The sequence below is a fragment of the Acyrthosiphon pisum genome, chromosome A2 (assembly GCF_005508785.2).
Source record: "Acyrthosiphon pisum isolate AL4f chromosome A2, pea_aphid_22Mar2018_4r6ur, whole genome shotgun sequence".
In the NCBI taxonomy this organism is placed as follows: domain Eukaryota; kingdom Metazoa; phylum Arthropoda; class Insecta; order Hemiptera; family Aphididae; genus Acyrthosiphon; species Acyrthosiphon pisum.
In genome coordinates, this window is record NC_042495.1 from 88,121,089 (window position 1) to 88,142,323 (window position 21,235).

Sequence of the window (21,235 nt, forward strand, 5' to 3'; positions counted from 1 at the left end):
CGTACGTAATATTATTCGCGTCCAGTGTAAATAATATAAACGAGCGCAAGTAAAATAATTATCGTATATAATTACGGCTTTTTATTCCAAAAATATAGATATCGTTATAATAATATTATTGTCCTTTACATAAAGATTTTTGCGACGTGAATCCACATCTTATGCTGCGACTGCAACTATTTAGTGCATTTGAACATTTCCATTGCTCGTTTTGATATTAAAACCAACGGCTTCCATTATCTATAAATGTACATTACTTAATATATTATTTTAATCGTATACGTGCCGGTAAAATCATTCATAATTCATTTGATTATAAACGAAAAGAAAAATGGCTGTAAACTTTTATCAGACCATCCATGATACACCATAAATTATATCCGCGTTTATTAAAAAAAAAAAAAAAAATTCTTCCATTAAAATATGAATTTTAAACATTATATTTGAATATTTAACTCAAAATATTACACTGTTACATATTTATGAAGCCCACGACGTTTGCTGAATGCGTTTGCTAAAAGGGAGAATAATTACAAGCATAATTTTTAACAACAATATGGCTAATTTTTTTTTTATTGCGCGGGTGGTTTTTACTTTTGAAACGCATTCATGGTTTTGTTCACATTCTGCGCGACGAGATCCCGGGCAATCGTGGAAGTCAATATTTTTGTTCAGCTCGAATTAAAAACTGGAAACTAAAAAAAAAAAATTCCACCACTGTTCACGTCTCATTCGATATTATAATAATAAATTGTAAACCCATTATACGGGATCGCAGTTATACGTATTTATTCATCCGATAATAAGTCCCGCTAAACTCGCATTCGTATCCAAAGTTATATTTTAATATTATTATAATGTTCGTCACCGATTGCACCCAATGTCGAACGCGCGTTATTCGCGTGCACTTCTTATATTTTAAGCGCCTGCTGCAGAGTGCCGTCACTCACGTTTTTCGTTACGTCGAGTACACATGATAATAGGTATTACATCGGAAGAAACGCAGCTTTGTGTTGTAGACGATTCTAGAACGCTCTTTCATTATAATTTTTCATTAAAACTCGTTGAAATGCAAATCAAAACCTCTCGTTTTTTAATTGCTGCACGATTCTTAATATTTCCCGACGCTGTACGAGGAAATTCTTCAATTAAAAATATTAATTGGAGTTACGCTTAAATAAAAAAAAAAAATTCTATATAAATTAATGTTGATTTTTCATTTACGTTGCGCGATGTAAATAATTCAAAAAAACATTTTTTATAATCACTGCTCTGTTGACCATAAATGTAATAACTAAACCGTACTCGTTCAATCCGAGAACAAAAAATGATCGATGTAAACCTCGCACTATTAAATGCATGTGGTTGTGTATGGAGTTACGAATTGGACAAAAATAATTCCATTACGAATCGTGATCTACTCAGACCGGCAATAACTGTCTTTTTAAATTTCACTATCATGGTTTAATATAGGACTGCAAATCAATAATGATAAGAATATCTTCATAAAAAATAAACACAAAGTGTACCGCAATGTTATTAGCGTTTATAATATAAATCGTTTACATACGTATAAAACTTAATTATTGTACCTACCACAATCGATGGAAAACCGTAACGCGTTTCCGGTCGTCGTAAGCTCTTTATAATATTGTAAGATCCATATTATATAATATATAAGCACTCACATATTAGTCACACGAAACAATATAAATACATAATATTATATCGTACACCAACTTAACTCACAAAACGTATTTATCATTGGAAACCATCACCAGTTATATGTTCACGATCACTCACAGGTAAAACGAGCACTTTTTATTTACTATACATTTTTATTTTTTTTATTATTATTATTCATTCTTATTTACTCTTATAATATTATATTGTTATACTTTTATATTTTTATTACTTATACTCATTATTATACTTTTTACTCTCGTTTAATTTACCCTAGAGATTTTTCTTTTTCGTTCCCACTAGATACCAATATCACCTATACGTCGTCATCACATCGTCCACACTCCAAATTATTATTTATCATTATAGTTCATCGCACGCGGAGCGAATCCAAATTCCACAGGAATTGTAAAACAGCCCGCCATAATAACGATAATATTAAAATCGCACTTATTATAGCCTGATACACCACGTTATTCATTTATAAATTTATTTTTTCGCTATCGTTAAATGCGCAACACAATTAATGATTTATGATGGTCCGTGATGCACTTGCCGTCACCGGCTACATCGGTTTAATAGCCTATTACGACCAAGGTATAAGCCCACGACCACTAGCTTCAGCGGTACAGCAAACGTGGTTCGGAACATAATGTTATATATAGTTTCACCAAAGTGTAATACTCTCTTTCTTTCTCACTTACGCTCTCTCTCTCTCTATATATATATATATATATATATTTATATATCTTTCTCTCTCTATCTATCTCTCCCTTTTTTTACGACCGATTTCGATTCGCTCCGCTCGTATACGTATGTATACTGTATAGGTTTTACGATGTATCTACTCGTCTCTTTACGATTTTTTTTCCGCTCCATCATTATAACAATATTATATTATAATGTACCCGTTAATAGGATTTGCATGTTTTACACTATCATTGTTTAATCCATTTATTTCGCATTTAACTTGCACCGCACGCGGATATGCGTACACGCACAAACGTATATATAATATAATAATATTGTAATTTATTTATATTATAATATAGTAGCGTTCCCGTATAGCGGATGTATGTACAGCATAATATGTATACAGAATGATTCACCAAAAGCATGATTACTCGTTCCCATTTCATCCTATCATCGCCATGGACAATGGTATATCATACCTATATAGACACCCAGTGCCTGTAATATACGTTATAAACTTTAACAACTCGTCGCCTTAAAAGGGGAGATTCTTGTTAGAAGAAAAAATGCTATTGTATAAGCATGCCACTGCTGCTGCAGGGCGATCCTTAAATGCCATAAAAAAAACCGAGTGTTTGAAAACATGTGGTATTTAAGTGTTGGGAACTTTGAAGTTCCAATCATCAAAACTTTAATAAACCGCATGTAATCGAGGATAAAACGGGTAGAGGGGTAAATCACTCTGTATATATATATATATATATAATATTATAATATAATATGTGGGTACTACACTTATATCTGCTATACCTACACATTATATAATAGTATTATTATCGACTTTCATTTTTGTTTGTACGGCTTATTGTTATATAGTTCCAAAAGCGCATGCATAAAACTCGTATACTTTTTTTATATAATATGTAGTTATAACGCGCACGATGTATACCTGCATATTATACGCATAATAATATATTATCAATTTATTGTCATAAATGATAATAATATGCACGTCCGACAAGAAATGTCGCGACGGTGGAAACGCGAATTCGTTAAAAAGTAATCGTTATATTTATTCGACGTGTACAATTAATATTTAAACATTTTTTTTTAAATGCAAATCGATCGATGACCTTTATACATATTATACAAGCTATACACACACGATGTTTGTGAGTATAAATATTTATTGTCATCGTTCCCTATAATTTGCTCCGCGCTGCATAATCCGTTTATATATAATATTCGCTTATGTTTATCGTTATATAGTCGTTACACGGTCTCGATCACGACGATTTATCTGCAGCGATAAGGTGCGAATCGAAACGCATTTCCATCGTCCTTTGTCCGGATGGTCGTTGGCATTTAGATGATAACATGATATTATAATATTATGCAATATGCATATTTTAGTGCATATAGTACGTTATGTTGTGTTTCCGCTAATATAACTACAATTATAATTGTTGTCTATATTTCGCTCGATGCATCGATACGCAAAACGCAGCCCGCCTCTGTTGACTTTTCTTGCTCAAAGTCGACAGGGGTACCTAACCTACATAATAATATTATATATAATTACAATTTGTGTACGATATAAATAAGTGTCTGGACAAATACTTGAAATACCAATTATTCAGAAGTGTGCCGCCGTTTTTAAACTTTAAAAGTCTCATTTTTCGACCTAAGGGACAAAATATCGTTCGGTCACAAGATAATAATATTATATACTCCTTCTAAAAAATAACAATTATAGCTATACCTGCCTATAATAAATAATATTGTAATATATTAACATATTATTATGATGACACTAAAATAGTGAAATTATTGTACCGTTTATGTCTTTATGGTATCTTCGTATATCCTGACGTTGACGTCAAAAATATACGAAATCAACAGCATAAAACTATACCCATCCGAACAAAAATTAATAATCTATATTTCAAGTGCACCGTGCGCGTCCTCCAATATTATACGTATACCCCCAAGTACCTACATACCAGCTGAATTAATTGGAAAAATTTCATACCCCAAATTATTTTCGATTTTAATATGATTTTTTTTTAATAATGTTAAGTCATTACAAAACAACATTTTTCATTGATATCATTTTTGAAATTTTTACATTTCTAAAGGACAATGCATTTTTAATTTCATATTACCAAAGCACAATATTTATCTGAATATTTCGATGTAAAAATATTTAATTTCAAACGAGTAATTAATTAGTTATAATTATTTAAAGCTTATAAGTATGGAGTGGAGTAGAACAGCTGCTAGGGGTAGGTATCGTACCTCGCAAATGTTGGTTCACTACTTCACTATCGAAAGTTCAACTACTTATAAATAATTAACTGAAATAATTCGACTTTTTATACATCGAAATCGAAATACTCTGAAAAATAATCTACACATGTTATATTCGTGAAATAACGACCATGTGTATGTCAAATAGAAAATTTTTATTTTGTGATTATAATTGACTTTTGTTTACAAATTACAGTAAACATAACCTAAGCCTGAGCAATATCGAATATTATAATATAATATATCATATTATATATTTTTATATATAATTTCAATGGAACGTGATTCAATTATATTCACCACACAGTCCAAAATATATCAAATATTATTTCATTTAAATTAATGATTACAGATAAACTTTTTGTCATTCTTCAATCATTTGTTTTTGAGTTTAATTAACATTACTTTTTAATTTCTTTAGTTACAAAAAGTTATTTTGAAAAATTAAAATTATTTTAGTCATCTTTATTTATTAACCATATTTCAAACCTAAAATTAATCAATATACACTTCTTTACATTTTGTATCTTTTAATTAAATATGAAAACTATTACGACATTATTTATATATTTAGAAAAATTGTATACAGTTTTAATATTCATATAATATAGTGAAGTTCTAAATTTGCTATTTGATGTGTTTTGAATTAACTGAAAAATATTTTCTGCGGTGCTTATGTGAAAATAAAATGGTCACATTTTCTACAATTTTCTTAAGTTCCATTTAAGTGATTACATTTAGTTGAACATATTTTATTACACTGTAAATAGCCGTTTAATACATTAGTGAAAATAAAGGCACCGTGCAAAGTTACAACATATTTTATATAGATATATGTATAAATAAAATATTATAAAAATATTTTTTCCAAAGACGCGTTCATCGCCCTTATTTCGACGCACGTGAGTGATGTAATTTTTCAAACACTGTTAATTTTATGTCTGCTTTATATTTTTGAAAAACGTACCTACGCATTTCCAGGCCCTGATAAAAGTTTGACACATTTAATTGAAAACGGTTAATTTCCTCTTAAATACCGGTATATAATAGAGGTACTATAATATATTATAATATTATAGAGTATATTATATTTTATTATAATATACAATATTAATTTTACACGCCACTCGGATTCTTGAAAATATTATGTACTATTGTGAGGCCGTCGTAGCGTGCACTGATACTAAAATCGTTTATTGCACTTGCCAACACAACGACTGCAGTGAACACTACAGTAATTACAGTATGCAAATTTCGCGTACCACTGCCGATTCTATGACGCGTGTAATAATTATAAAATAAAAGCGGCCGGTTGAAACTGACTGCAGTGATTGGTATTTCAAGTAGTGTACGTGTAGAGCAGTTTCGAAATCGATTTCGACAATTCATTTTGGTCTGTTTTTGTTTTAACCCCCCACCTCTTTCCACCTCCCAACAGTGCCGCCGAAGTGGACCATCGAACCAGCGGACGTGGACATCGAAAGGAACCGACAGTTAATCATCGATTGTCAAGCTGATGGAGTGCCCAAGCCCACAGTCGTTTGGAAAAAAGCTACCGGTCAGTACTTGGGACACAATATAAATATTATCATTGCCTACAAACAATATTATATTTTATTATTTTTATCGAGTCGGAAAAATCTGCGTCCCTATTCTTTGTATTGCATTTTTCATTTTCGTCTGTAGATCTTTTCCCCTCCTGCTATCTTAACCATGTAATTTGTGTGAAACCACCAAATCTGAGAAATTACCGTTAAGCCTAAAATGCAATTTTCGCTTGATTAAATGAACACGAACTCAATAGTTAAACGTTTATTTTCAGACTGTACAAGTAAAGAAACGAATGTTTTTATTAATTGTATTTCATTTTGTGATTAAAATGTAAAAAAAAATACATTATATCCGATTGAATAAATCGTATATTATAATATAATAACATTATAAAACAATTTTTGTATCCTAATAAATTAAAATATTTTCATTTGACTTTCGGACATTCGTTTAATCAATATTATTATTTTATTTTAATTTAATTTAAAAAATAGGCATTTCTTTTCAGGATAAATCATATTTCAAAGAAAAATTAAATAAACTATATGCTGGAAGACTAAACGTAAATACATCACGTATTTAAATAAACCACTCGTAGTTTATTGGTATAACTGATATATTAATGAAAATGAATACCATCCGATACTATGGGTACCTTTGTAGTTTGTACTAGGTACCCTTGTGATTATTTCTCGCTGCTTTATGTTATTTCAATTTGAATTATTTAGCGTTTGTGGTGAAATGATTTATATATTGTATTATTTGTATTATTATTATTATACGCATAAATTACGAAGAAGTTTCAAAGAAAATATATGAAAAAATTACAAAAAGAGTTACTAACAAAAAGGGGTTGGAAAAGAACGTTTTGTAGTTGACCTTAATAAAATGGAACAAAGAGAAAGAATAAATGAAATGAAAGCTTTTAATGGTAATTTAAAACCATACTTCCAAGTTCCAATATTCTTTGTTCACTATACCTACAATTTTGAGAGTTGAATACACATTAAACATTGCTATACATTTATAACTATAAGTAATGTTCTATGGCACTCTATTAATTATGACTCAACAGTCAACAGTACCTATTATATTTTAAAGCAACAAAATATTCTACGAATCTGTGAATGTATTGTCAGTAAACGAATCTTTCGATGGATTTTTGTTTTTGTTTATAACAATTTTCATAATAATATATTATATACCTACATCCATGTAGAGATTTTTTTTTAAATTCTAAAGACAGGTCGCTAATAAAAGTGACGAAAATAAGTGAAGAAAGAGAGTATACTATTCGATAGAATTTCTGGAACCAACAGAGCGTATATTCGGAGAGAAGAATGTTCAAAAATATTTTGAGTTCAGGAGCCAATTACATTTAAGCAGTAGACTGAAAAATTGTTCATAATGGTTTGATGACTTCTTAAAAGAACTTGCACGTTTGAAAATTAGATGAACCCTATTGTTGTGAAATATCTGGAACATAGAAACGCGTTTGACAGATTTCAGAATGATCATACGAATACAAACTTTGACAGGTTTTCGAAAAAATGACCTCCCGTATTATTCTGAAAGGTAGTACAACGTGGTAGTTTTCAGAGCGTCTCTATAGATCTGTCATTCCTCTCCACTGCAGCTGTCATATTATTTTGACGTCTTATTTTTCCAAGAATATGAGTGAACGTATATATTTTAATACCTAACAGAAAATTGACTTGACAATTTTCATTACTTATTTAAATTTATCCAGTTCAATTTGATGTTAATGCTCTGCATATACTACGAAAATTAAAAATTATATTTAATTAAATACCAAATAGATTCATGTTTTTTTTTAAACACACACATTTACTGCAAATACTGCAAACAATATTAAATAATCTAATAATAATAAGTTGAAAATCATATTACGTTTTTCGTCCATCTTCGTCTCGATTTATAAGATATGGGACGAGAGATTTTAAGTATTTTACAAAATTAAAATTCCATTAGGAATAAAAACCAATACATTATGCTACTTACGACTGGCAACTACGAGTAATGTGTTTAAAATTGCTAACAACGGTATTTTTTTCTCTGTGTGTCTCGCGTTTTTGCACAGTAATGCTATGTACACGCGGACTTGATTTAATTATAGACTCGTTCGTATGATAACGATTCGATTCATAATTAATGTTGTTGCGTATAGGAAGTAAATCTGGTGACTACGAAGAGTTAAAAGAAAAAATACACACGAAAGTACTAAGCAATCATTCGCTGTTGCTTCAAAACGTCAAAGAAGACAAACAAGGATACTATCTCTGTCAGGCTTCCAACGGTATAGGAAACGCGATCGGTAAAGTGATCCAAGTCAATGTTAAATGTGAGTGTGCTCCGGTTGCGTACCTGTAATACAGTATTTTGGTGTTTCCATTAAAATGTATAACCTTGTAGCTTCACCACTGTTTTCGTCGACTTCGAGAACGGTTTCCACCAAAGAAAGGGACACGGCCACTTTGCAGTGTAACGTGACGGGTGACCATCCGATCGAGGTAAAATGGTTCAAAAACGGCAAAACCGATACGATGACGTCGAGCAAATTCCGGTAAGTCTACACCTTATAAGAACTTATTATACCACACATAATGTATTTATATAATTTTAGTTGTAAAATTGTTTAAAAAAGATATTTAAGAAAATAAAAAATTACAATCTCTGACACGATATAATAATGTTCTACAGTTCACAGAGGGTTTGATAATAATTATCTGCGTAATTGCAGTAATCCTATATACAGGATGATCGAACAAGCATGCTCACCCCCCTTTTCTTTTTCAATAATGCAGTTATTTATAATCTGATTTTTAGAATTTTTAAATATACTTAAATACCGTATTGATAATTATTAAGATTTTTTATACTAGGTACTTAAAGAGCGTCCTGTGGATACACAAACTTCTGTTTTTTATTTCATATAAGAAATCTCTTTTGTCTGTAAATGTTGACCGGATCATTTTTTTCAAACATTTTTATGTATTCAACTCAAAATTCAAACGAGTAGATTTTGTGTTATTTGACTTTGTGTAGGTACTAAGGATAATAGAACCATTAATTTGGGTCTGGAAAATATAGTTTCTAGGTGATTTCATAATTTTAGTCAACATAAGCATTATTAGTCAACACTATCAACATAAGCAAGTTGTAAAAATGGTCCAAGTATAATAGGTACTGGAACCAATATTACATCCTATTTTATATTTTTGTCAAACAATTTTAAGGACTATAGTATCCTAAGTACAATTTTCAAAAAAAATTATTTACTAAATAATTTACAATAAAAAAGAGGGGTTCTGATTTGAAAAACAGAATTTTGTATCACTCCCGGACAATCCTTAAATAGTACAAAAGAACTCAAGAATTTTAAAAATGGTCTTTTAAGTATAGTTAAAAATGCCAAAAATCAGAATTTGAATAAATTTATTATTAAAGGAAAAAATGTGGGTGAGAATTCTTGGTACATCCGTGAATCACTTTGTATGTATGTGGGGTGACTTTGAACGTTTACTTTATACCTAACATATTATAAAATACAGCAACTGTATATACCTATATAATAACAGTTTCCTGAAAATACGGTAAGAGTATATTATAAATTATTATCTCGAGCTCTTATAAAAGGTCAACTTATTAACGATTGTGTTTGTTTGGGAATTCTCATTGAAAGTGATATGGAAAGTTAACGTCAAGAATACTCATGAATAGACCACTCTCTTTCGTGTAATATTCATGTTTTACAAATTCCCAAAATATAATTTATATTTATTCTGCACAGAAAATAACTCGTGATTCAGCCATACAAACTTGTATTTCAAGACCAGACTTGATTTATTTATTTTCTCTGTAAATAAAGTTTAAAGATTATATTATAGTTGTGTACACTGTACAGACGTATAGTACTACTGTGTACGTATTATAAAATACAAAACACATTACCTATGGCATTTGATAAAATATGTCGTACTTTAATTAGGAGTATAGTTTGAGGCGTGCGTCTCTTTCATAAATATGTCAAAAATGAATCGGGTCTTGTTATTTGAAAGCTGATTAACTTTAAGAAAACTGACACTTTTATAATCAATAGTATTTAAAGACCAAATTAAACTTCTTCTTCGAAAAGGACAAATAAACATTTGAACTTTTTCAAACGGTTTTATTTTTAGTTTGTCTGATTAAATATTTATAGAGTAAACATAAAATTGTACAAAATCAAGTCTGTTAATTTCTCATTTTTTTTATCGATTTTTCATACACTGTATTATACTGACTGTGAAAATATAGATGAAGATGTACCCATGTAAAATTTAAAACTTTCTACCATTTTACCGGTACAGGAGGCTCTGTAAAATATGTTTTATACTTGCCTATTTTTACTTGTGTATTTCGTCCGATGTAGACTTACGGAACGACAACAAACGTTTGGCGAAAAAGTGATTGCTTCGCTGCAAATCAGCAACGTACAAGTAGACGACGGAGGCTCTTACGTGTGTCAGGCAAGTAATATGTACGGCAGGGACCAGCAATTGGTGCAGTTGTACGTCCAGGAGCCTCCAAACCGACCAAATGACTTGAGGGTGATCACTGTCACTAGTACGACGATCAACGTGCAATGGGAACACAATGGCGACCAGACGTCCAAATACATTGTACAGCACAAAAAGGCCGACGGTATGTTGTTTGTCAATTAACTTTTAGTTTGAAAGCGGTTGGTAAAAATATAGTTAGGTACTTTAGATCTGCAAAAACTGATTTTCAGCCAATGATTAGTGGTATACCGAAAACAGAATAAAATATCGACTAACTAAGCGGAGCGAAATGTATATAAAAATAAAATAAATTTAAACGTACGCGTGGTGTAATATTTATCGCATTTGTAGATATTTTATCGTATATAGTGTGTGTATAGGAGGCATTTAGGGGGATGAACATGAGGTGCAATTATCTCTTCTGCTATATTCTAGGCAGAACGATACTTTTGCTCCATCAATTATATACTATCAAACAGGGTGTGAGGTAACAAAATAAAAATGAATGGTTCAACACTTCAAAAGTATACTATGATACATTTTTTTTTTGTTTTATCGATGCCAGTTTTTTCAATTTCTATTTATTTTTAAAACATTTAGTTTGTATTTTCAATATTCAAATAACAGTGAGATAGTATACGGCAAATATTTTGATAGTGTTATGCAATAGTGTGAGTGTATGACAGAAATTAATAATAATATCATATAAATAAAGATAAATATTATCGTTTGTCATTTTTACTCATCAAATAATTCATTATATTTATAAGAACGTTGAATAATTTAAATTTTACTGGATAAAATTATCTACTTTCTGTGATTGTATTATTAAACTGTGACATTGTAATGGACATATATTGTATAGGTATTACGGTTTTACGGGTATTTAACAGATATTTAGTAGATTAAGAAAAAAATGTATAGTGATAATGAATTGTTGTTTGGAGGGTGAGATCAATGTTTATAAGTTATGGTGAATTATTGCACCCTCAAGTGCCGCCTATCATTGGTATATTGTGTTAGTAAGTCTGGTTAAGCTTTGAAACGTTAAAATATTTTTATATAAACAAGTAATGAATTAAGAGTATAAAATATATAAGAGGAGTTTCTGGAGCCGTTATATCGGTAGTCAAAGTGAAATGACTTTTGAACGATCATACTACGATCGAATAATGTTTGAAAACTTTGTCGTTCGTATGTATTGTGTAAATGGCTGTGAAAGTATAAGTTGCGTCCTATAAACGAACAAAATATCGATTATGAAAACTTGAAACATTTAATTCCTTAATAATCATAATAATATAGTTATTAGTGGTTTATTTATCATCGACACTTGGCCATTTTCTTACAATCGAATTTGTTTTATTTATCATCGATGTTTATTTCCAAACAGGTTGGTGGGACCCGACCGAGGTGGATAGCAACGTTCATACAGCGCTCGTGAGCGGACTTCAACCGGCCACCAAATATTTGCTAAGAGTGATTGCCGCCGGTGATGCCGGTTGGAGTTCGCCCAGTGAAGATCTGGTAGCGATCACCAATCCCGAACGACCCAGTGGCCCGCCGGCAAGAATCGAAGTTCGGTCCTTGTCGTCCACGCAGCTACTCGTCACTTGGTCACCGCCTCAGAAGGATCAGAGGAACGGCATAGTGTTGGGGTACAACATCGGCTTCGTAGAAGCGAGGTAAGTCGGACGACGGTTTTTGATTAAAAATAATAATTATTATCATGTGTTTTGTTGATTAGCATGGATACCATGGCACACAACATGACTACGGTGTACGGCGACGGGGAAGACGGTGGCGAGTTAATACTGGCGGATTTGATTAAATTCAAAAGATACTCGGTCGTGGTGCAAGCGTTCAACGAAGTCGGCAACGGGCCGCTGTCTGAACCGACCACGGCGCAGACTATGGAAGACGGTATTTTATACGTTTCACAATTATTATTAATTTAGGAAGTGAATATTTGTGTAAATACACAGTATTGTAGAATACAGATTTTTTAATTATAATTGAAAATAATTAAGCCTCAAACAAAATAAAACATTTTCATTTTTAAGTAAATGTACCTATATTCTTAAATATTTTACCAGTAACTTATAACTAATAAGTCCACGAAATGTTTTATTCAATAGTTCGCATTTTGATATTTAACCTATTCACACAAATATTTACTATATTCATAATCATTATTTTTCGGGAAATATATTCAATCTGTCATAAATTGTAATAAAGAACGTCGAATAACCTATGGTACTAGGATATACCTAGATAGTTTTTCTATTCAGAAATTTTCTTTTCTACGTATATCTATAATTACAATTTTATAAATGTAATATGTTAGATATTAACTTATTTTATTAAATATTCAATGTTCTTTAATGTATTGTATTTTGACAATTATGTACTTACTTAAATATTTACATATTATTTTATTATATTGAATTATTTATGAAATACAAATCCACCCCCAAATTATAATAATAGATATTAATATATTAATATATTACACGTCATTTTTCTTAAAGACTTCAATAATGCAATGTTTAAAACTTGAATTTCAAACGAGTTAAATAGTATTATAACTTAAATACGATAACGATAAAGCATTGTAAAATTGTCTGTTATATTATTGTATAATGACTTTAAAATTTTAATCATCTACAAAAAATATTTCCAAAATCTTTACCTAATGTTTATCTATAAAAGTGTTCTTTATTGGATAATCACCTTGTGTATATGTACAGTATATTTTTATTTTTTTTATCATATTTTAGTGCCATCCAGTTATCCACTAGACGTGCATTGTTCGTCGCTGGGCTCACAAACGTTACAAATGTCTTGGAAACACCCGGAAATGCAACACTGGAACGGAGTGATCCAAGGATATGTGGTCACTTACGACTCCATAGATAGAGGTAGGAGACTTGTTGCTCAGTGATCTGTTGATCGGTGGCTTGCGATGATTACTTTAATAATAGCGTACTGACATATAATAATGTGACCGTGTTGCAGACGACGACATCGAAATCGGCAACCGGAGAACTCCGTCGCTAACCATCGTCCTGACAGGACTTCACAAATACACCAATTACACACTAAAGGTCGCGGCGTACACTCGGATCGGAACCGGTGAAAACTCCAAGCCGATCACGTGTTGCACCGATCAAGATGGTATGTTTACAATAATAATATATACCTAGGTTATATGATTATTGATTATCTGCTGCGATGATGATCGGCAGTAATATTATTGATTTATGGGAAAATGACAAAATGTCTAAAGTCATTTAAAAACATTGGAATAATGTGACCTCTTGCTATTATTAAACCATTCTAGCACCCGGACCGCCGGAAGACATAAAAATCGCTGTAGCGTCCACACAATCGTTCACAGTCGCCTGGTCACCACCAAAGTATTCAAACGGAGTTCTCCTGCGATACAATTTATACACCAGGTAACATATTATGATCAAATTCTGCTTAAATAATAATAAATACATAGTATTATTATTTATTGTGCTTAAAGTGTTGGGTATTTGAGTAAAATAATTAAAATTGTGTTTTAAGTACTGCATACTCATTTAATACATATTTATTTCCTCGTAGTTCAAATTGTATTTTTATTTATTTAGTACTATAACTGTATGAATAATAATATTATATACAATTATTGTGATTTCAAATTTTAATTGAACATTTAACGATCGAGTTGAAAAGACAAAATTAATTGAACTCCATTTGATTATTAATTATATTGTGGGTAGGTAGGTACCTATAAATACTGATAAAGTGATAAATGTCACGTATTACAAATATCGTATTAATATTTCAAAGAAATTATGTTACTTCAGAAAATGTAAAATAATATTATAAAAATTTTAATTTAAAAAGTATACGAGCAATAAATTTACCAAAATTATATTCAATAAAAATTATAATATTTAAACAAATTTTAAAAGTATTCTTCACTGCAACACTGTGTTGTTTCTATAAATGCCTATACAATAATAATACATACTTACGTGATATTTGTAGGGTTATGAAAGGCGAAGAAGAGTTAAACCACATGAAGAGAACGTTGCCGAGTCATCATCTGACATACGAGACCAAAGGAGTACAGCCACACTTGGAATACCAATATTGGGTGACAGCTTCCACGAAAATAGGCGAAGGTCAAAGCTCAAAAATAACAACGCAGAAACTATCGACGAACAGAAGTAAGCTAAGCACCATTATATTATTATTTTAATATAGTTATTCAGAATTCACGAGCAGCAGAATCTAGATAGGTATAGGATGATACGGCGCTCGACCAATTTGGAGTTAAAATAAAAAAAGAGTTAAATCAAATACAACTTGGACAATGATTGATAAAAACAAAAATCAAAAAAATATCTAGTATATATAAATATATAATACGTAATAAATAGCTCAATTATTTTAAATCAAACCACCAAAATCCACCAAAAGTGGATAATACAAAATATATTAAACAAAATATTATTTTAAAGCAATATAATTATTTGCTATATTACAATATCTATTAGAAATATAATTGTATTATTATCATCATAATCAACTACTATTTTTTTATACATAAGTCAGTGTATTGATATTTTTTAAACTTCCTCGAAGGACTTTATTAAGACTGTTTTTTGACACACTGAGTTCATAATATGTATCCACGTTCGAATTACTTTTTGTGAGTTTCGCAATAAAGATCCAAATTATTGTATGAGTAACCATTTACAAATTTAAATCAATCCATTACGTTTTAATTTTTTTGTTGATTTTAATTAAAAAATAATCACAAATAATAAGAAATTGAAAAACAAACACGTTATTATGACTATACCTACTATAATATTATTATTACTTCGTATACTTCACGAAGTCTGAGTTACAGTTACTATAGAATGTATATAATTGTACATAGTTATTACTCTGTAAAATTATCTGATATCTCCATGAACAATCTCTGAAAATTTCGTCAAAATCTGTCAAGTAGTTTTTTAGTCTATAAGCTACGAACATAAGGATGTTCGATGTTCGAAATTTGATAATAAACAATAGATTAGCGCGTTAATACATACACACTTGTAAGCTTTATAATATTACTACCACTTACAATATTAAATATCACCATTTGTGTTATCACTCAAGTAGTTCCCGCGAAAATCGTTTCGTTCGGTGGTCTTGTCGAGAGACCCTGGAGGACGTTCATAAAACTGCCTTGCACAGCTGTCGGGCAGCCCGCCGTCAAGAGGCAGTGGCTAAAAAGCTATAGGGCCATTCAGTCTTGGGACGGTAACTTGCAAGTGACGGAAAACGGTGACATGACGATCACGTCCCTCCAACGATCGAACAGCGACAACTACACATGTCACGTGGAAAACATACATGGAGCCGATGCGATAGTCTATCAAATAATCGTTCAAGGTGAGTTTGGCATGATATTTTTTCGGCACAATGGAAACTATAAAAAAAATATAAAACTATGTGTCTGTTATACCAAAACTTGAGCCAATTGAAGTTTATGCACTGTACGTCTATACCTACAAGACCACACACGCAGTGTATCGTATATTATTGAATAAATATATACTTACCTACCACAAACTTACTATCAAGTATGCGATTTTAAAGTCTCAAAAAAAAATTTTAAACGGCTTATAAAATGATTTTCTTTATGATTACCTATAAATTGAGATCAAAAATTCATGACACGTATTTTTTGAAAAATTTATTAGTTTTAATAAAAAAATCTCGTCTCATTCATACACATATTAATTAACAATAATTATATACCTAGAAGGGTAACTTTTTTTTGACCATCAATAATAATTTATTATGTACCTATAATCACTACCGTATAGTTACCGAATATATCGCAATATTGATATAATAATACCGTCGATAATCGATATACCGGTATCTAGTAAACAATTACCGAATAATACCGTTGCACCTACTACCTACCGGTATCAAATAATTGGAAATACCATTCCAGCACTATATATAGTTCATACAATATTGTTTCGCTGCAGTGCCCCCGGAACCACCCATCCTGTACACCGCTCGTGCCACCAGCTCCACTCTCGTGTTCCACTGGCGGCTATCGTCCAACGGCGATGCTCCGATCACCGGCTACACCATCACGTACCACTTGCACCCCAGGGGCCCGTACCGACAAGTGTCGATCCCGAGACATACAACGTCGTACTATCTGAACGTGAGTGTGTTCGTCCCGGCGATCGATTTTCGAATCTCCTTGAAATTTCTCTGATGTCTTTTCGGCGACGACAAACTGTCGGCATACCGATAACGGTAAAAGTACGGTAAAAATGATGAATATTGGTCCACAGGACTTGGCGTGCGGCCAGACTTATCAGGCACACATCGTGGCCAACAACAAGGTGGGCAGCTCCACGCCCAGCGTCGTGGTGACAGCCAAGACGAAAGGTGGCAGGCCCGGGGTGCCGAAGAAATCGCTGTTCCTGAAGCCCAACTCGACGTACCTGCGACTGAACCTGGAAGCGTGGCCAGACAACGACTGTCCGATCGACAGGTTCGTCATCAGACACCGGCCGATGCTGCAACCACACTGGACCACGAGTGAGTGTATAATATTTATTTATTATTAGAAATATACGGGTTTAGCCCTTTATACAATTATAGGTAAATAAGCATACAATGCAAGATAGCAATACAATTAGAAGTAACACGGTGATAATATGTATGACAAGATACATATTTGTTTAATTATGTGTACAATCAAAAATTTCAAAAATTAAAAGTGGGGTCCGTGTGGGCATGTTACATCGAACTTCTTACAGGTTTATTACTCTTGTAGTTTATGGAACTGAAGGGTAAGTGGAACATAGCAGTAGAGCGAGAGGACTATTTTGGAACTTTGAATGTAATTAGGGAAAGTAAGGTTAGAGAATCTATAACACCAGTCAGTAGCTCTTTTAAAAATGTGTTACCAAAATGACGTCGGCGCTCTGCTAAAGTAACTAGACCAAGATAAGCGGCAATAGGACAATAATCGTAAAGGGGACAAGCAATACCCAGAAAGTAGCTTGCAAATCGAAAAACCCTTCGCTGAACCTTTTCCAGCTGACAAGCGTTAATATCAGTATGGAGGTCCAAAATTACGGCACCATACTCAAGCATAGGACGAATATAACCATAATATAACCATATAATATTATGTTCTATACATAAGACCCCTCGCAAACTATTCTTTATAGCAATCGAGAAAGTTCAACGCCGATTTCTATACACTTTTCCGCCCATTTGTTAAACCTACCTTGTCCTCCACAAAATGTAGACTGATCCGTAAATCTCTTATAATTTTATTATCCTTGCCGATCGTATGCGTTCCAACGCTTTATTATCATCTCTCTTAGAAATCTTAAAGAATTCAATTTTAAAGTTCCTCCACATCATGCTCGATTCACCTCCTCCCTCTCCTTATTAATTAATTTATCATATCAAATAATTATTTACTTAAGTCACACTGTTGAACTTAATGCAAATGATGGTCAACACTCGAATTCCTTTAAATTGTCCTCAGTTTAGTCGAGTATTAACTTTTTTATATTTTACCAAAATTATTATCATACTATTTTGTAAATATATCGTCCTTATCGTGTACAAACTTATGTAGGTAATTGTACTGATGCCTGTAATGAAAATACATAAAATATATCGAAAATACAATACATCGTTATATTTGTAATGACCGTTTCAGCCGCCGACAACCTGAGGAACCAGAGGAAATTTACGATAACCGGGTTGATGCCCGCCACAGAGTACCAGTTGCAAGTCGAGGGCCACAATGCTGCCGGATCGACGTTGGCGGACTATTACTTTTTCACGTTGACCGAAAACGGAGGTGAGCTCCTCGCCCCGGTCTTTTCGGCGAGTCGTTTGTCGTTTTTATTTATTCCATTCAACCCTTTTCGTTCGTTCGTTTTTGCAGAAGAGCCTCCGCCGGAGCTGGTCGAGAAGAGTCAAATATCTCGTCCGTTTTACTACATGGACATGAAAATGGCTATTCCAGTGTTGGGCACATTCGTCGCCGTCCTAGCGGTCGTTTTCACAGCGTTCGTCTGCTTGAAAAGAAGTAAAGTTACCACTTCCGATTGTATTTTTTCACAATGTCTGTCTATGTCACTGCATGATAACTATTATTATTATTGAAATAATACGACCACTCTTTAGAAAGTTGTAAGGTCCTTAGTGTTGTAAAAAATACTTTGGAAAAGTATTTATGTAAATACTCAAATACTATTATTTAAAATACCACCCAAATACTATTTATATTAAACTATTTGAGTATTACTCAAATATTTTTTTGAAGTATTTGAAATAATCTTCAATTACAATTCAATTTCAATAATACAAAATGAAACCTAATCTAACCTTGCCTAATCGTTAACAATGCATTTTATAAATATATATATATATATATATACCAAGGACGTCTAATATCAATATTTTTTATAATTTGGAAAAAATATCAACTAAGTTTGAAAAAGTAAATCTACATTGTTAATAATTAGTACATGGATCACAAAAATAGTATTTTGTGCCTATACCTATCTATACTTACTTAGGTAAATACTAAAAGGTACCTATATCGTTTATATTGTATTATGTTATAAAGAAATATAACAGAAACTATAGTATTAGTAGATATATTATTATGGTATAAGATTATTTTTATTTAAAACCGTGTATTCAGTACCTACCGAATTAATGTATATCATCAATACCAGAAATTTCAAAAACATTTTTAATTTATAATGTTGGGTTATTTTTTAAACAAGCATAACAAATCTAAGTTATTTCCATAGTCAATATTAAACTATTTCTAAATTCTTAGGTTGATTAGAAAATTAACTAAAGAATTAATTAATTAAAGAAAGTGAAGTTAAAAAGTTTGAAAAAAATACATACCTCTGGGCTCCAGTAGGTATTTAAACGACGCAGACCGGTCCCTATATATTATCTGGGATGCCTTATATATACCCTCTTATATTTACGTTGACACTTGACACACGAATGCGTGTTTCAGAACGTGATAGCGTTCCGGCGCAGAATGCAACGGACACGCGGGACAGGAGGAATGCGGAAAATCAAAAATATTACGCGACCATCCACAAAGTGGGACTGACCAATTCCGAAAAAATTCCTGGTAAGTGAGATAGCAATCGTTGTGCTTACAATAGGGTAACTTTGATCCATTGCCATCGAAGCTGCGTTATTATAGACAGTAGCTGGTACAGCACATTACAGAGCATATTTTTACATATTTTCAGTACCTAGGTGGCACTATAGATGAGTGTCCCACTCCCCCACAGTGATAACATAATTTAATGCCACGCTGCAGAATTGGTGGGGGAGGGGGAGTGAATGTACTGTCTAAAACGGCAAAACACTACCGTTATTAACCACAAAAGAACAAACAAATTTATAATTATTATGAAGATTATTTTTCTTAATAATTCCATAATTTACGATTAATCGTTTATTTTATTGGTAAACCTAAACTTATATTGAGTTAAAATGTGATCATTCCGTTGGGTTCGGGTTTCGAAAAAGTTCGTTCTCTGAAAAGCACTACGGAAAAATACTTCATGTCAACAAACGATTTCATAATTTCTTGAACTCCGAATAACATAATATATTATATTACGTATCGCATTATTATATAATAATGATAAAATTCTATACGGAATCTGGGAATCGTAGTCATCATACATTTTAATTTAGCGGTGTGTTAGCTGTTTGTAAATCGTTTGTGCGAATATTTTAATAATATTACAGAGACGTCGGCAGACATATCGCCGTACGCCACGTTTCCAGTGGACGAGACACAACGTGGGTCCATGCCAATGCTGCACAACCTCACACTACGTCAGCAATCAATCCACGAAAACTATGGGCCCCCCTCGCACCCGCCAAAGGTACGTAACTCGCTCAGGCACACAATGATAGCTATATTATTATACATAGGATTCTAATTTTAATGCACAACCATACCCAGAAAAATACATGTAATGCATGTTTTAAATTCTACCAAATTTTTTGGAAATAAAAATAGTTTTTAATAGTTAATTACAACAACAATTTATAGGATGAACATTTTTAAATATCGTTATTGCAATATGTAAAAAGCCGTTTGGCGTTTATACAAATAAATAAATAAATAAATAAATAAATAAATATATTCAATGAATGAACAAAAAAGACCTAAAAAAAAAAAAACACGAAACTAACGTTTTAAATTTAATTCATACTCGTGCTTATATCATACATTGTGTAAAAAATATTATTTTTTTTTTTTTTACTTATTGAAAACTATAAAAGTTCCTATCAATATTTTAAAATTCTTAACATTCAATAAATATTTTAAAATC

The 21,235-nt window shown here is 31.8% G+C and overlaps 1 protein-coding gene across 4 annotated transcripts in view; it reads left to right on the forward strand.

Annotated features, from left to right (window-relative positions):
* Positions 1-21,235, forward strand: part of LOC100163371 (Down syndrome cell adhesion molecule-like protein Dscam2) — a 141,326-nt gene that overhangs the window by 118,946 nt on the left and 1,145 nt on the right. For 3 of the 4 annotated variants that reach the window (XM_008181392.3, XM_008181381.3, XM_001949227.5), the window contains exons 13-29: positions 6,125-6,244; positions 8,426-8,599; positions 8,671-8,821; positions 10,670-10,941; positions 12,193-12,484; positions 12,547-12,722; positions 13,580-13,720; positions 13,818-13,976; positions 14,143-14,260; positions 14,841-15,022; positions 15,969-16,244; positions 16,853-17,037; positions 17,171-17,420; positions 18,562-18,705; positions 18,793-18,936; positions 19,891-20,010; positions 20,643-20,782. In XM_008181392.3, coding sequence (XP_008179614.1) covers positions 6,125-6,244; positions 8,426-8,599; positions 8,671-8,821; positions 10,670-10,941; positions 12,193-12,484; positions 12,547-12,722; positions 13,580-13,720; positions 13,818-13,976; positions 14,143-14,260; positions 14,841-15,022; positions 15,969-16,244; positions 16,853-17,037; positions 17,171-17,420; positions 18,562-18,705; positions 18,793-18,936; positions 19,891-20,010; positions 20,643-20,782 — 3,044 coding nt within the window. The remainder of the gene's footprint in view (positions 1-6,124; positions 6,245-8,425; positions 8,600-8,670; positions 8,822-10,669; positions 10,942-12,192; positions 12,485-12,546; positions 12,723-13,579; positions 13,721-13,817; positions 13,977-14,142; positions 14,261-14,840; positions 15,023-15,968; positions 16,245-16,852; positions 17,038-17,170; positions 17,421-18,561; positions 18,706-18,792; positions 18,937-19,890; positions 20,011-20,642; positions 20,783-21,235) is intronic. The other variant, XM_008181383.3, reaches the window with a different exon arrangement.